At 44.9% G+C, this 15432-nt stretch overlaps 1 protein-coding gene across 1 annotated transcript in view; it reads right to left on the bottom strand.

The window, feature by feature from the left end:
• Positions 1-1096: 1096 nt before the first annotated feature.
• Positions 1097-15432, bottom strand: part of ubr1 (ubiquitin protein ligase E3 component n-recognin 1) — a 35547-nt gene continuing 21211 nt past the window's right edge. Inside the window, exons 15-45 of the mRNA XM_029730123.1 lie at positions 15360-15421; positions 15094-15204; positions 14886-14951; positions 14672-14773; positions 14513-14576; positions 14208-14332; positions 13082-13134; positions 12858-12960; positions 12690-12738; positions 12416-12570; positions 12205-12304; positions 11979-12082; positions 11784-11864; positions 11514-11692; positions 10658-10860; positions 10437-10530; positions 10160-10312; positions 9911-10011; positions 9724-9820; positions 9396-9544; positions 9227-9282; positions 9033-9129; positions 8852-8919; positions 5518-5753; positions 3779-3915; positions 3575-3683; positions 3355-3411; positions 3177-3254; positions 2892-3062; positions 2416-2517; positions 1097-2280 (exon numbers count right to left, since the gene is read on the bottom strand). Of these exons, the coding sequence (XP_029585983.1) occupies positions 2139-2280; positions 2416-2517; positions 2892-3062; positions 3177-3254; positions 3355-3411; positions 3575-3683; positions 3779-3915; positions 5518-5753; positions 8852-8919; positions 9033-9129; positions 9227-9282; positions 9396-9544; positions 9724-9820; positions 9911-10011; positions 10160-10312; positions 10437-10530; positions 10658-10860; positions 11514-11692; positions 11784-11864; positions 11979-12082; positions 12205-12304; positions 12416-12570; positions 12690-12738; positions 12858-12960; positions 13082-13134; positions 14208-14332; positions 14513-14576; positions 14672-14773; positions 14886-14951; positions 15094-15204; positions 15360-15421 (3404 nt within the window). The 3' untranslated portion in view covers positions 1097-2138. The remainder of the gene's footprint in view (positions 2281-2415; positions 2518-2891; positions 3063-3176; positions 3255-3354; positions 3412-3574; positions 3684-3778; positions 3916-5517; positions 5754-8851; positions 8920-9032; positions 9130-9226; positions 9283-9395; positions 9545-9723; positions 9821-9910; positions 10012-10159; positions 10313-10436; positions 10531-10657; positions 10861-11513; positions 11693-11783; positions 11865-11978; positions 12083-12204; positions 12305-12415; positions 12571-12689; positions 12739-12857; positions 12961-13081; positions 13135-14207; positions 14333-14512; positions 14577-14671; positions 14774-14885; positions 14952-15093; positions 15205-15359; positions 15422-15432) is intronic.

Here is a 15432-nt window from a genome sequence, read left to right as displayed (position 1 = left end):
AAAATATTCAAAAACATGCATCCTGTTTGCAACAAGGCACTAAAGGAATACTGCAAACAAATTTGAAAACCTAGAAGAAAATCTGGTTCAGTCTGCTTTTCACCAGACACTAGGAGAGGAATTCACCTGTCAGCAGGACAATAACCTGAAACACAAGGCCAAATATACACTGGAGTTGCTTACCAAGACGACACTGACTGTTCCTGAGTAGCTTAGTTACAGTATTCTGCTTGAAAATCTATGGCAAGACTTGAAAATGGCTGTCTAGTAATGATGAACAAACAACTTGACAGAGCTTGAAGACTGAAAAACAATGTGCAAATATTGTACAATCCAGGTGTGCAAAGGTCTTAGAGACTTATCCAGAAAGACTCACCGCTGTAATTGCTGCCAAAGGTGATTCTAACATGTATTGACTCAGGGGCCTGAATACTTATGTAAATGATATATTTCTGCATTTCATTTACAAACAAATTTGCTAAATAAATATATTTTCCTTACTTTGTCAATATGGGGTATTGTGTAGATGGGTGAGAAAAAAACGACTTAATCCCTTTTGAATTCAGGCTGTAACACAACCAAATGTGTAATAAGTCAAGGGGTATGAATACTTTCTGAAGGCACTGTACATTATCTGGGTCATTCCATGAATAGAGTACCTTTTGCATCCCTTTAATATTTAAACAGAAATTGTGCACAAATACTGAATTTTAGAAGCCCATTACATTAGAATGATGTGCTATTTAATGTAGACCACATGGAAAATTCAAGAAATCAGATGTCGCTCGTCATGTTTTCCGACTTCTAGGAAGGTTTTAACCCACTTAACCCCATAACGTCTCCAAGTTCTCACCATCATTGTAAAGCCCTAGTTTTTGAGGTTTTGACAAAGTCAATTCTGAAGATAAAAAAAATTGTGTTAAATCACATGTCCCTCATTTTAAGGTCAACCCTGGTGAGTGGACAGAACTCTCGTTTTAATATGGTGAATCAATTCCTTGTTAAAATATATTTTTTTAAAGAAACATTGAACATCTGGTAGTGAAATCATAGTGTAAAAACAGGTGATCTGGATCTAGTATTTTTGGCAATTTTCTGGTGTTTTGTGGTGGAAAACTGAGTCTGTCGAGCATACCACGTCAACCCTATTACCCGTAGATAGATAGGCTTGAAATGTTTTGATTTTATTTTAAGTGTCTGATTTTATTTTAAATGTCTGAAGCTTGCATTCAATTGCCCCTCCATTTTGCACACAACAAGCTTTCATTCCCCATCACAGGGAGATTCATGACTGATTTAAGATGAAAACCATCAATCCTGTTACTTTAATGCCACTTTACCGGCCCTTACTAGTCCTTTTTTTATTTAACTCCTTGAGATGGAAAACATGTTTTTTTATTAAGTTGAACATGGTCTTTATGCCAATGTTAAAATGAGGTGAAATTAGTATTTTTTTTTTACAAAGTTACACTAACCAAAATGTACTCTATTTGCGGAAAGACATCTATTTATATAATTTAAAAAGGGTGATGGTCAGTAACATGGGCTAGGTGCCATGCAAACAGTCTACTGTGACACAAAGCAAAAAATATAGAAACAGGAAGCATGATCCCAAAGACATTTGCAAAAGAGTAAACTCAACTCCCACACTGCAAGACTCACTAAAGCCATTGTTTTATCATCGCTATACATTTTAAAACAAAAGGAGATGGAAGATAATTCACAGCATCACTTGGGAGAGAGTTTATATACACAAGCTGACGGCATAAAGATACTGGGGTGTTTGATAGATGTATTTTCCTTTAATAAGATTTTCTATGGAGAAGGGGGACGTTATTCCTAGCATTACTCATAGCCCTCTCACAGCAGACAAATTCAAACAAGGCGACTTCAGTTCCCAACCACCTCCTCCTCCTCATCGCTCTCTGTCCTATCTGCACTCCCTTTGGGATCCTGGGGAGGAATGGCTGCACAGGGGCGCACCGCTCCCGGCCAGGACATATGTAGGTGGGCGTGTGTGTGTGTGTGTATATATAAATATATATATATATATATATGTGTGTGTGTGGGCTGTGCCCCCTGGCTGTGGCCTCCAGACCTTGGCCCTAGCCAGCAGCACACATAACCTGGTCTTGGGCTCACAGCATCTGCCATTCGAAAGCAAACATGACGTTGACCACCTCCAGGCTACGGGCGATCTCCTCCAGGATACAGTGCTGCTGCCACAGCTGGTGGAGCTTCCGGTACCTCTCAGGGCACAGGTGCAGGGGGTTCCCCCTCCTAATCTCACATTCACATACAGTCCGTCAGTGACACAGGTTTGCTTTACAAATATACAATTCTTCTACAGAACGACATCAGAGATAGGTGTAATGAATGTTTCAAAAGTAAAGAGAGGAGATGTGGCCAGCTTACCCTAGCTGTGGGTCAGTCTCTCCGTAGTCATCAAGATAAGGGGCTGGGTAGGTGCTTCCTCGTGTCTTACTGGCCATCAGGACCATCTCACACTCTCTTATCCTAATCAGTGGGGGGGGGGGGGGGGGGGCAAAGCAATCAGTAGAAGCCTTATAGAACATATGAACATGTTTAACCACATGCCCACCCTGTCCCTACAGGAGCCCTTGTCCCCGACCCACCTGAGGAACATGCCCACCCTGTCCCTACAGGAGCCCTTGTGCCCGACCCACCTGAGGAACATGCCCACCCTGTCCCTACAGGAGCCCTTGTGCCCGACCCACCTGAGGAACATGCCCACCCTGTCCCTACAGGAGCCCTTGTGCCCGACCCACCTGAGGAACATGCCCACCCTGTCCCTACAGGAGCCCTTGTGCCCGACCCACCTGAGGAACATGCCCACCCTGTCCCTACAGGAGCCCTTGTCCCCGACCCACCTGAGGAACATGCCCACTCCAGCCCCACAGGTGGCAGCGTGTGCGGTGCAGGCGCCCACCTCCTCCCCGTCAAGCTGGCTATGACAGCAGGTGCTCTGGGAGCACAAGATGGTCCCACAGAAGAGGCACAGGGTGGGGTGCTTCCTCTCATCGTCTGTGGAGTTAGGACACCTGGACAGGAGAGCAGAGAGAGAAATAGAACTCAGTTTCCCTGGAACGCAACAGCTCTCCAATCACTTAACCAGCGTCTATGATAATCCAAGTCAGACAGTGGTGGCTACTTACTGAAAGTGACTGGCTTGATTGAGGAGCGCACTGTAATCCTCAGGAAGCTCAATTAACCGATTCCTTTTCCTGGGATAACTGCAATAATCATTTTATCAAAGATTCAGTTACTCATAGGGAAGAAAGGAAAATAAAATCTGAAATATTTCATTCTGTTGCAAAGTGAATTTGAGCTTACCTGATTGTCTGCATTTCCCCTTTTAGGGCTTTGGTTACAGCTGGGTGCCCACACCATCTGAGAGACAGAGGCCATCAATGAAAAATATATCTTAAGTACATCAAACAATTACCTTAGAAACATAGCTACCATCACAAATCTGATAATAAGAACATCAGTTAGTAAATGTTCTATTAAATTCAATGTATTTTGGCTGTGACTAAAAGGTTATTGATATTACCTCTGTAATAAGGGAAAGACAGTCCCACGGTGCTCCTGGAAGAGCTGGAACACATCGCAGGGCAATGCCAGATAACTGCACAGTGCCTCCATCTGGCCTTGAGATGTAACTGCAGTCAAGACAGCATGAATGATACAGTCAGTAAAACCCTAATCCATTCAATCCCCGTACACACCACAATAGTCTGAGCCCTGAGATACCTACCTGTAGTACTGGAGAGCTCCTCTGGAGGGGGCACCCCTGTAAGGCAATTGAAGAAAAGGGCTGCGCAGCGCAGGAAGGGCGTGACCCCTCTCCTCACTCTGTCTGCCACTGAGCTGCCAGACACGTCTGACCTCAGCCTGGACAATAAGACACACAATCTGCTTAGGAAAACAATAGACCTTTGACTGGATGAGCATGAACGGAAAATGTCCAAAAATGACCCACTTCACAATTTACAGAAAGTACACTACCAGTCAAAAGTTTTAGAACACCTACTCATTCAAGGGTTTTTCTTAATTTTCAAAAATGTTCTACATTGTAGAATAGTGAAGACATAAAAACTATGAAATAACACATTGAATCATGTAGTAACCAAAAAATGTGTTACACAAATCAAAATATATTATATATTTCAGACCCTTTGCCTTGATGACAGCTTTGCACACTCATGGCATTCTCTCAACCAGCTTCACCTGGAATGCTATTCCAAAAGTCTTGTTGGCTGCTTTTCCTTCACTCTGCGGTCTAACTCATCCAAACCATATCAATTTGGTTGAGGTCAGGGGATTGTGGAGGCCAGGTAATTTGATGCAGCACTACATCACTCTCCTTCTTGGTCAAATAGCCCTTACACAGCCTGGAGGTGTGTTGGGTCACTATCCTGTTGAAAAACAAATTATAGTCCCACTAAGCCCAAACCAGATGGGATGGCGTATCGCTGCAGAATGCTAAGTGTGCCTTGAATTCTAAATAAAAATCAGACAGTGTCACCAGCAAAGCACCCCCACACCATAACACCTCCTCCTCCATGCTTTACGGTGGGAAATACACATGTGGAGATCATCCGTTCACCCACACCGTGTCTCACAAAGACACGGCAGTTGTAACCAAAAATCTCCAATTTGGACTACAGACCAAAGGACAAAATCTCCACCGGACTAATATCCATTGCTCGTGTTTCTTGGCCAAAGCAAGTCTCTCCTTCTTATTGGTGTCTCCTTGGAACAGGTAATGTTGATGTGTCTGTTATTTGAACTCTGTGAAGCATTTATTTGGGCTGCAATTTCTGAGTCTGGTAACTCGAACTTATCCTCTGCAGCAGAGGTAACTCTGGGTCTTCCATTCCTTTGGCGGTCCTACTAAGAGACAGTTTCATCAAAGCGCTTGATGGTTTTTGCGACTGCACTTGAAGAAGTTTCAAAGTTTTTGAAATGTTCCATATTGGCTGACCTTCATGTCTTAAAGTAATGATGGACTGTCGTTTCTCTTTGCTTATTTGAGCTGTTCTTGCCATAATATGGACTTGGTCTTTCACCAAATAGGGCTATCTTCTGTATACCCACCTACCTTGTCACAACACAACTGATTGGCTCAAATGCATTAAGGAAAGAAACACCATATATTAACAAGGCACACCTGTTAATTGAAACGCATTCCAGGTGACTACCTCGTGAAGCTGGGTGAGAGAACGCCAAGAGTGTGCAAAGCTGTCATCAAGGGAAAGGGCGGCTATTTGAAGAATCTCAAATATAAAATAGATTTTGATTTGTTTAACACTTTTTCTTGTTACTACATGATTCCATGTGTTATTTCATAGTTCTGATGTCTACACTATTATTCTACAATGTAGAAAATAGTAAAAGTAAAGAAAAACCCTTGAATGAGTAATTGTTCTACAACTTTTGATCAGTAGTATATTACATAAAAAAATACAGAGAAAAGACAGCATTCCTTCTTACCCGCCGGTACACTGTGACACAGCAGCATAGAGCTCTGCTGCTGCCCTCTCCGCCTCTCCCTCCTCTCCCCCAAACACTGCTGTGTCATCTGTGGAGGAGAGGAGGACCTGCACCATGTGTGCCATGGTGACCAGGTGCAGGATGTAAAGGTGGTTGTAGGCAGAGCTGACAGCAGAGGGTTGCAGGTCTACCGCCTCCTCCTGGTAGAGAGCTGGAATGGCAAGCACCAGCCCCACCTGACAACACACAGAGAAAGGTTGGTTATCCCCAGAGCGTGTGGAAGACCTACTGTATGCATCAAACAGAACATTAACTTCCTTCACTAAGGTAACCTGCCTAAATGACTACCGACCCGTAGCACTCACGTCTGTAGCCATGAAGTGCTTTGAAAGGCTGGTCATGGCTCACAACACCATCATCCCAGAAACCCTAGACCCCCTCCAATTTGCATACCGCCCCAACAGATCCACAGACGATGTAATCTCTATTGCACTGCACACTGCCCTTTCCCACCTGGACAAAAGGAACACCTATGTGAGAATGCTATTCATTGACTACAGCTCAGCGTTCAACACCATAGTTCCCACCAAAGCTCATCAATAAGCTAAACGTCCTGGGAATAAACAGCTCCCTCTGCAACTGGATCCTAGACTTCCTGACAGGCCGCCCCCAGGTGGTAAGGGTAGGTAACAACACATCAGCGACGCTGATCCTCAACAGGGGCTCCAACACGATCATTCAATTTGCAGATGACAACAGTGGTAGGCCTGATCACCGACAACAACAAGACAGCCTATAGGGAGAAGGTCAGAGACCTGGCCGTGTGGTGCCAGGACAACAACCTCTCCCTCAACGTGATCAAGACAAAGGAGATGATTGTGGACTACAGGAAAGAGAGGACCAGGCACGCCCCATTCTCATTGACGGGTGTAGCAGGCTGAGAGCCTCAAGTTCCTTGGTGTCCACATCCACAACAAACTAACATGGTCCAAGCACACCATGACAGTCATTAAGCAGGCACGACAAAACCTATTCCCCCTCAGGAGACTGAAAAGATTTGTCGTGGGTCCTCAGATCCTCAAAAGGTTCTACAGCTGCACCATCGAGAGCATCCTGACTGGTATGGCAACTGCTCAGCCTCCAACCACAAGGCACTAGAGGGTAGTGCGAACAGCCCAGTACATCACTGAGGCCAAGCTTCGTACCATCCAGGACGTCTATACCAGGCGGTGTGAGAGGAAGGTCCTGAAAATTGTCAAAGACTTCAGCCACCCTAGTCATAGACTGTTCTCTCTGCTACCACAAGTCAAGCGGTACCAGAGTGTCAAGTCTAGGTCTAAGAGGCTTCTATAAACAGCTTCTACCACCAAGCCATAAGACTCCTGAACATCTAGTCAAATGGCTACCCAGACTATTCACATTGCCTGCCTGCCTGCCTGCCTGCCGCCCCCCCGCCACTCTCCGTTGTCATCTATGCATAGTCACTTTAATTAACTCTACCTACATGTACATACTACCTCAACTAACCAGTGCCCCCGCACACTGACTCTGTACCTGCACCCCCGCTGAATATATTATTTTTTACTGCTCCTCTTTAACTACTTGTTACTTTTATCTCTTATTCTTATCCGTATTTTTGAAACTGCACTGTTGGTTAAACTGCACAACAGCTTGGAAACCAGATTGCATAGCGGTCATGGGTGCACCCCTGCCCCGCTCAAGGTCCTAAACGATATCATAACCGTCATCGATAAAAGACAGGACTGTGCAGCCGTCTTCATCGACCTGGCCAAGGCTTTCGACTCTGTCAATCACCGTATTCTTATCAGCAGACTCAACAGCCTTGGTTTCTCAAATGACTGCCTCGCCTGGTTCACTAACTACTTCTCAGATAGAGTTCAGTGTGTCAAATCGGAGGGCCTGTTGTCCGGACCTCTGGCAGTCTCTATGGGGGTACCACAGGGTTCTATTCTCGGGCAGACTCTTTTCTCTGTATATATCAACGATGTCGCTCTTTGATCCACCTCAACGCAGACACCATTCTGTATACTTCTGGCCCTTCTTTGGATACTGTGTTAACAAACCTCCAAACGAGCTTCAACGCCATACAACACTCCTTCCGTGGCCTCCAACTGCTCTTAAATGCTAGTAAAACGAAATGCATGCACTTCAACCTATCGCGGCCCACACCCGCCCGCCCGTCCAGCATCACTACTCTGGACGGTTCTGACATAGAATATGGGGACAACTACAAATACCTAGGTGTCTGGCTAGACTATAAACTCTCCTTCCACTCACATTAAGCATCTCCAATCCAAAATTAAATCTAGAATCGGCTTCCTATTTCGCAACAAAGCATCCTTCACTCATGCTGCCAAACATACCGTCGTAAAACTGACTAACCTACCGATCCTTGACTTCGGCGATGTCATTTACAAAATAGCCCCCAACACTCTACTCAGCAAACTGGATGTAGTGTATCACAGTGCCATCCGTTTTGTCACCAAAGCCCCATATACTACACACAACTGCGACCTGTATGCTCTCGTCGGCTGGCCCTCGCTTCATATTCGTCACCAAACCCACTGGCTCCAGGTCATCTATAAGTCTTTGCTAGGTAAAGCTCTGCCTTATCTCAGCTCACTTGTCACCATAGCAACACCCACCCGTAGCACACACTCCAGCAGGTATATTTCACTGGTCATCCCCAAAGCCAACTCCTTTTGCTGCCTTTCCTTCCAGTTCCCTGCTGCCAATGACTGGAACGAATTGCAAAAATCACTGAAGTTGGACGCTTTTATCTCCCTCACTAACTTTAAGCGTCAGCTGTCAGAGCAGCTTAACGATCGCTGCAGCTGTACACAGCCCATCTGTAAATAGCCCATCCAACCAACTACCTACCTCATCCCCATATTAGTTTTTCTGCTCTTTTACACACCAGTATTTCTACTTGCACATCCTCACCTGCACATATATCACTAGTGTAAATTGCTAAATTGTAATTACTTTGCCACTATTGGTCAATTTATTGCCTTACCTCCTTACTTCATTTGCACACACTGTATAGATATTTTTCTATAGTGTTATTGACTGTACGTTTGTTTATCCCATGTGTAACTCTGTGTTGTTGTTTGTGTCGCACTGCTTTGCTTTATCTTGGCCAGATGGCAGTTGTAAATAAGAACTTGTTCTTAACTGGCCTACCTGGTTAAATAAAGGTGAAATAAAAAAATTACTTAAAAAGGGGCTCGTAAGTAAGCATTTCACTGTAAGGTCTACACCCATTGTATTAGGCGCCTGTGACTAATAACATTTGATTTGATGGGTGACTTACCAGAAGGTGGAAGAAGTCTACTTCCAGAATAGAAGGTGTGCTCTCTGAACTCATGGTGGGTAACAAGGCTTTAGAGAGAAGCAACCAAATCAAATATTACATAAAATACCAAATCACACAAAATGAGTTTAGAATGTTAGGTGGATGGATATCGTGTGCTGGGTGGTGTTTGAACATGTACCTCCTAACATGTCTGTGAAATGCTTCTGAATGACAGCCTGGGAGCTCTTGAGGCGTTGGGTTGCAGAAAACTGAACCACAGCCTTCAGGCCCGCAAGCTGAAAAAGAAAGCAGAGTTACTGTGATAAATCCCTCCGAGGGGATAGGTGAAAACTGGTCAAGCACAGTCCCTCCTCTGTAATCTATCTGACCTACCTGTCTGTTTTGTAAAGAGCCAAACAGTGTCTTATCCTCTTCCTGTAGCAAGTTCTCTGTTAAGAGAAGAAAAGAAAACATACTGAGTAATGGTAAAATTAGTTCAGCTAGAAAAAGGATGGAAAAAGAAACAGATAGAGAGGTAAAGTAGAGAGTCGGTGGGACTGACCAATGGCCTGGATGGTGAAGGCACAGGTGTTCCAGGACATGACGGGCACGGCGGGACACAGCTCGTTAGGCCCCGTCTGCAGCCCCACCCTGTGCACCGTGGTGGCACACACCACCAGCATCTCCGCTATGCTGTCAGAGTACTTCCTCCTGAAGAAGATCAACAAGTACTGATTACATTACAGAGCATGTAGTGAGTGGATACATAATATAGTACACTGTCAATAACATGGAAACGAGGTCAGTGTGTGTCGTGCGCTATAGAAACATTTGAATAAACCATTGAGAGCAGATAGTTGTGTAAGTGTGTGTGTGTGTGACTGACTCACGGCTCTTTTACTCCAAAGCTGAGGATAGAGCGGAAGTCTGGCTGGCCTTCCCCGCAGAGGGCAGTGTCTCCGTCACTGATAGTCTCACTGCTGCTTTCTGGACCACAAACACAATGGAGTCACACCTACAAAAGCACTGGGCTCTCTCCACTAAGATGACTTTGTGAGATCACATAGCTGTCTTTACCTGGTCCCTGAGCGACAGACTTGAGTCCTTTGATCCTGGCAGAGAGGATCTGGATCCAGCGAGGGAGGGTGAGGAGCTGTCCCACCAGCTCTGCATTCTCACTGCAGACAGGACATAAGGGACAAGTCGGTTACAACTGATATGTTCACTACTGGGTCATAAACCAGATTTAGTTTTATGGATACTCCAAAAACATATCTAAACCCAGTCATTTAGGAAGTGGCAAAAAAGTCGAAAAGGAAGACATACTAGTTAAGTGTGAGTGGTTCCAAGGGGATGAGAGGAACAACAGTGTTGCACAGGGACTTGCAGAGCGGGCACATGTACTCCCCGTTCTCCAGGTCAATGATGAGCTCAGCATGGAGCCGGTTCCGAGTGGTGTTCTGGACTGCCTCAAAGTACCTAGAACACACAGACCAAAAAAACAGAGATGTAGGTCTAATCTATCTTTAGGTCTTCAGGCCCAAGATAGTATGTTGGAATCATCATCCCTATGATTCAGTGATACGTAACTGCAGTGACTCACTTCTGCCAGCAGGTAGCGTGCATGACATGGCCACAGCTGCCAGTGTGAGTCCCCACAGCCAGGTCAGGTGGCATGAAGAGGGGGTACATGGTCTCTGTCACACAGAACAACACATTAAGATCTTTAATCATTTAAACAGTAATGCAAAAAGAGATGACAGTGGTCAGAGAGTATTGAGAACCACAGGAGATCAAATGGAGGAGACTGAAAAGGGAACTAACCATTGTTGGCCAGAGTCTTCCCCCGGCACTGTGTCAGCACGGTGGACCTCTGGACACAGGCGGTCAGCACCATGGCTGGAGAGCGGGCCTGGACCTCCTGCTCCTCCTGACATAGTATGCAGGTCAGCACCTCCCTCTCAGCCGGGGTGGAGCCCCGTTGAGGCCCCACAGCCACGCACAACTCTCCCAGCTCCATGGCACAGCTACAGGACAGGAGGAAGAAACATGACAACACAATTACTCATTTAAATCACTTATAGATATCCTCCTAATCACTAACCTTCACTCACGCAATCAACCCAATTCAAATTTGAATTCACTCTCCCTCCTGCAGTAAACTTGAGGTACTACTAGGCAAGCTAGAGTATATTATTAAAGAGATTCTCCAGTACTTATGTATACTTTTCAGCCAGTAGTTCTGAAGAGAGCGCTCACGAGCCAAAGGTGGTCACCGATAACTGTGTACTACGTCACATATGTGCACCATGTCATTACTCTCTCTCGCTCTGCTGCGTATGCATCTTGCTAGCTGTCACTCAAATTGCGAGGGGCTGAAGGTCAATGGCTAGAACTCAAATTGCTAGGGGGCTGGACCACGTGAGAGAAAATGTAGGGAAAATGGCACAACACAGCTTTCAGAAAAACTGATGCTTTCAAACTAGGGATTTCATGGCTAATTGAGGTAAGAAGATAATTATGCATGTATGAATTACACATGGACACATCCATCCCAAAGCGAGAGGTTTAAAAAAAAGACTTCGTAGTCGCCAACGTTCCGGAGCATGTCTTTAAAGTAAAGGCAACACTCTATAGTCTCCCTCACGGCCAACAGTGTAGGGGGCTACACCCTCCTCACCTCTCTCTGGAGGCCACAGGCTCCCCCTGGGAACTCTCTGGCATGTTGTCATACAGCATCTTGTGTGACTCAATGAAGTTCTTCTGCATGGCCGACATCTGGGCCATGATCTTCTGCCGATGGAGCTTGGCTGCCTCCGCTTTCCTCTTCCGCTCGGCTTTGTCTTTGTCAGGGACGATCTGAATCAATCAATCAGACATAGACAGAGGGTGAGGATTCTTCAATGCAGAAATGTTGCATGACAAAGGTGTAAAAATGTTCTGTTTTTACCTCTTCTGGCTTGGTCTGCTCCACGCTCATAGAGGCTGCTGGACTGGACTTCTCCCTAAGGCACTTCACCATCTCAAACATCTACCAGAAAGAGAAATATGATCATTTAAACAAAAAGCTGTACTGTAAACTGTCTAAAATCTCAGTTGAAAAAAGATGGTCAAATCTCTTAACAGGACAATGAAGTTAACCCACCTGCAGTGTCCACTTAATCATATCCTTCTGGGCTTCCAAGGAAGGAAGAGCCGTCATCTTGGACAGGAGGTGGAACACAGATTTGCGATGCTCGGAGCCAATCGCTGAGAGAGTAGAAAAACAGAAAATGTCTCAAGAACAAATGTATATGAACTGTACCCTAAACCAAGAATAATCCAAGTGACACATATTTAAAGACAAAACGTAGTATCTCTAGGACACTCACTGCGAGCTTTGAGGCTGAAGTCAAAGGTGACCTGCTCCACAGTGCTGGCTCCCAACTGGGCCTTCTCCTCCAACAGACCCTGGCCTATAAGGTGCAGGGACTGTGGGGGCACACACAGTTACCGTTAATATGGTTCATATAAAAAAAGAAAGAGAGTGAGAGCTAGAGAGAGAGAGCGCGCGAGCGGGAGAGAAATACATGCGAAAGGTACCCTCTGGATCATGGCCTCTGTCCAGTAGGTGGCCCGGTCCTCCACAGCTCTCTGCAGTACTCGTCTGAGGATGTGGATGAGGATGTCACAACACAGCAGATGCACTATGCTGGAGAAGGCTGGGCAAAAGGGAGGGGGGACAGGGGGACGCAGGGCTGGGCATGGACAGAAACAGACAGTAATGAATCATAAGCAAATAGTGAATCACCTACAGGGATTGGCTCATAACACTGTGTTCCTTTGTATGAACGTATGATAATAAGTTCCATCTCACCTTTGTCACTGCCCTCCTGAGTTCTTCTCTTCTTCTGAGCATCTTCTGCCTGGGGCACAGAGTTCAGGGGTCACAAGGTTACACATTAGCAAATGCCAGCAGCCAAGGGAAAATTGGCTTTGGAAAAACAAATGTAAATGTGTATGTAGCCTCTGTAGCAACATATACCTTGCTATGCTGAGATTTAGAATAGTGAAAGAAGAAGGGATTGAATTCCGGCAGGCACTCCTTTTTCACCTCATACAAGCCGTGTCCGGAAACACCTGGCTTCCTAAATGGGAGGATCAACAGGTCAGTGAAAAAGCTTGTCAAACGTTTTTCTCTGCTGAAAACGTTATTTATTATTTTGATTTTTATTATTATGGTCAAGATGACCTTAGTGTTACACTTACTTGAAGGTGGCAACTTTTGGAATGACAGTTTCCAGGCCAGTTTCATGGCTCTCCTACAAACAAAGACAGTACATTGTTGCAGTATAAAAGTGGTGACGAAGTGGTAACAGCATTAGTGCTGAAGGCCTTCCCACATTGTACGTCGGATTAAGTCTTTAGGATTATTACATATGATTCAAAATTCGAAATGCACTCGCACATCTGAGCCATCTTTGTTGCATGGTAACAATTGAATAACATGAGAAAAAAAGAAGAAACCTGCACAATGCTCTTACTAGTATCACTGCTCTTTACTAAGCATTATAAGAGCTCTGACGAAGGCCTTCAGGCCGATACGTAAAGCTTATTAAAGAGCAGTGATACTAGCAAGAGCAGTGTGCCGGTTTCTTCTTTTTTCTCAGGATTATTACATGTCACACTATGCGACGTTAGCAAATTATTAATCTTGATATCAACTTGGCCAGACTGTACCATTTGCTTAAGTGCAGTCATTACATTCTGCCATTGGCTTGCTAGGCTATGTCAGCCGACGTAGGTTACATCAACTGCAGTGGTGTATTTGATCTGCGTATGTGTCAGAACCAGTAGCTCAAGCCTTCCTCTTATTTTGGTCGTCACTAGTTAACACAGCCACAAAGTCATAAACCCTGCCTATACAATAGATCTTTTAAAGTCAGATTTTAATCCCAATCCTAACCTTAACCTTACTGCTAACATTGTCTAAACCTAACCTTAAATTAAGACCTCAAAGCTGAAAATTGAGATATTATATGAATCTGACTATTCAATCGTATTATTCTGTGCGTACTCAGTGTCAGCCGTGTTCCTATTGGTCAAGTCACTGAGATCGGCTCGTAACAGCAGCCACAAAACATAATAAAAGCTAAAACATTTCTGACATTGACAGAACTGTGTCGGAGCCTACGACTGCACGTAGTGGTACTTATCGGCAGACCTAGACCCTGTCACACTGAACAGGCAAAGACGTCCAATAATCGTTTACAACCTAAGAATGTGCCCGCGACGTGGACATTTTGTCTGGGACGGCAAAATCCTGGTATAAGACGGCTAAAATAGTACAGTCTGTGTGGGCCTTTAGAGGAGTAGTATAGGTCCACATTCTCACGTTCTCTGGCAGGCCCTTGACCAGGCTGCTGTGAGCCATGGGCTGAATACACAGCAGGTGGATCACCTCCCTCATAGTCACATCCTCTTTGGTCACGTGACTGATCCCTGGGACATACCGCTCCCCTGGGGACACAGGAGGCATGACATACAGAATGAGACACCCTTCAACATAATCAATAACGGCTATATCATCTAGCCAACGAGATGTCACTATACACAGTGAACTTACTAACTACATATTAGGATTTCGCCAGACATTTACTTAAGTTGATGTGTCATTTAGAAAGCAGCTTAGGGACATACCAACAATGATGATGAGGAGGTAGAGCATCTCTTCTGTTAACCGGTTCCACTGTTTCAGCAGTTCCTGAACAGGACCATTGGTGTTTTATTCATTTACCATTTTTCCTAAATGTAATAATTATTTATTTGAACCAATAGTCAGTCGATGGTATCTCTTACTTGGTCTTTGCTTGCGAGACTTCCATTGAACACATCAAAGAGCTCAAATCTCTGCAAGATCAGCATAATGAAGTGGTTGGGGTCCATTTTGGAAGCAGCGATCTGTAAAAAGTTTTGAGATGAGACTTCCGATTATGTAGTGGTAGTCAGGAGACTCCATAGAATAAAAAGGGAGGTGAGCGCAGAACAATGTTGCTGCTGCTAAAACACTAACCTGTAGCATGATGACATCCTTGTCAAACATCTCATCCCTGCATTTTACGTCATGGTAATAATACACCTGGAAATGACAAATAATCTTACATTGAAACACTAACGACATTTAAGCAATCACAAAATGTGAAATCAATTCTTGAAAAGTTCCGGTTATAGCAACAGTTGACACCATCAGCCCATCCAAGCCATCACAGCCCGCCTTTCACCTGGCTGACGAGCGAGAGGCCGTTCCTGCGCCACATCTCAGCTGAGACTTGGGCAGCCAGCACCACACAGCGCAGAGGGTGCTCCGCAAACCAGGTGAAGTCACAGCTCTCCTGTAACACATAGACATCCCTGTCTTTTAGCAACAGCAGTGGGAAGAAGATAGTCTGCAGATACAAAGCTGATTCTTACTGACTTATGACAGATGAAACACAAGAAAACCGATGGAAAGATTTAAAGGGAGTTTTCACTTGTCACAGATACTTACTGGATCCAGGAATTCGTGGAGGCGTTTGACTGCCCCTGTATAACACAGCTGTACATACAGGCCTGGGGATCAT

This window comes from Salmo trutta, chromosome 33, assembly GCF_901001165.1.
Source record: "Salmo trutta chromosome 33, fSalTru1.1, whole genome shotgun sequence".
Taxonomy (NCBI): domain Eukaryota; kingdom Metazoa; phylum Chordata; class Actinopteri; order Salmoniformes; family Salmonidae; genus Salmo; species Salmo trutta.
This window is presented reverse-complemented; position numbering and strand designations above follow the sequence as displayed.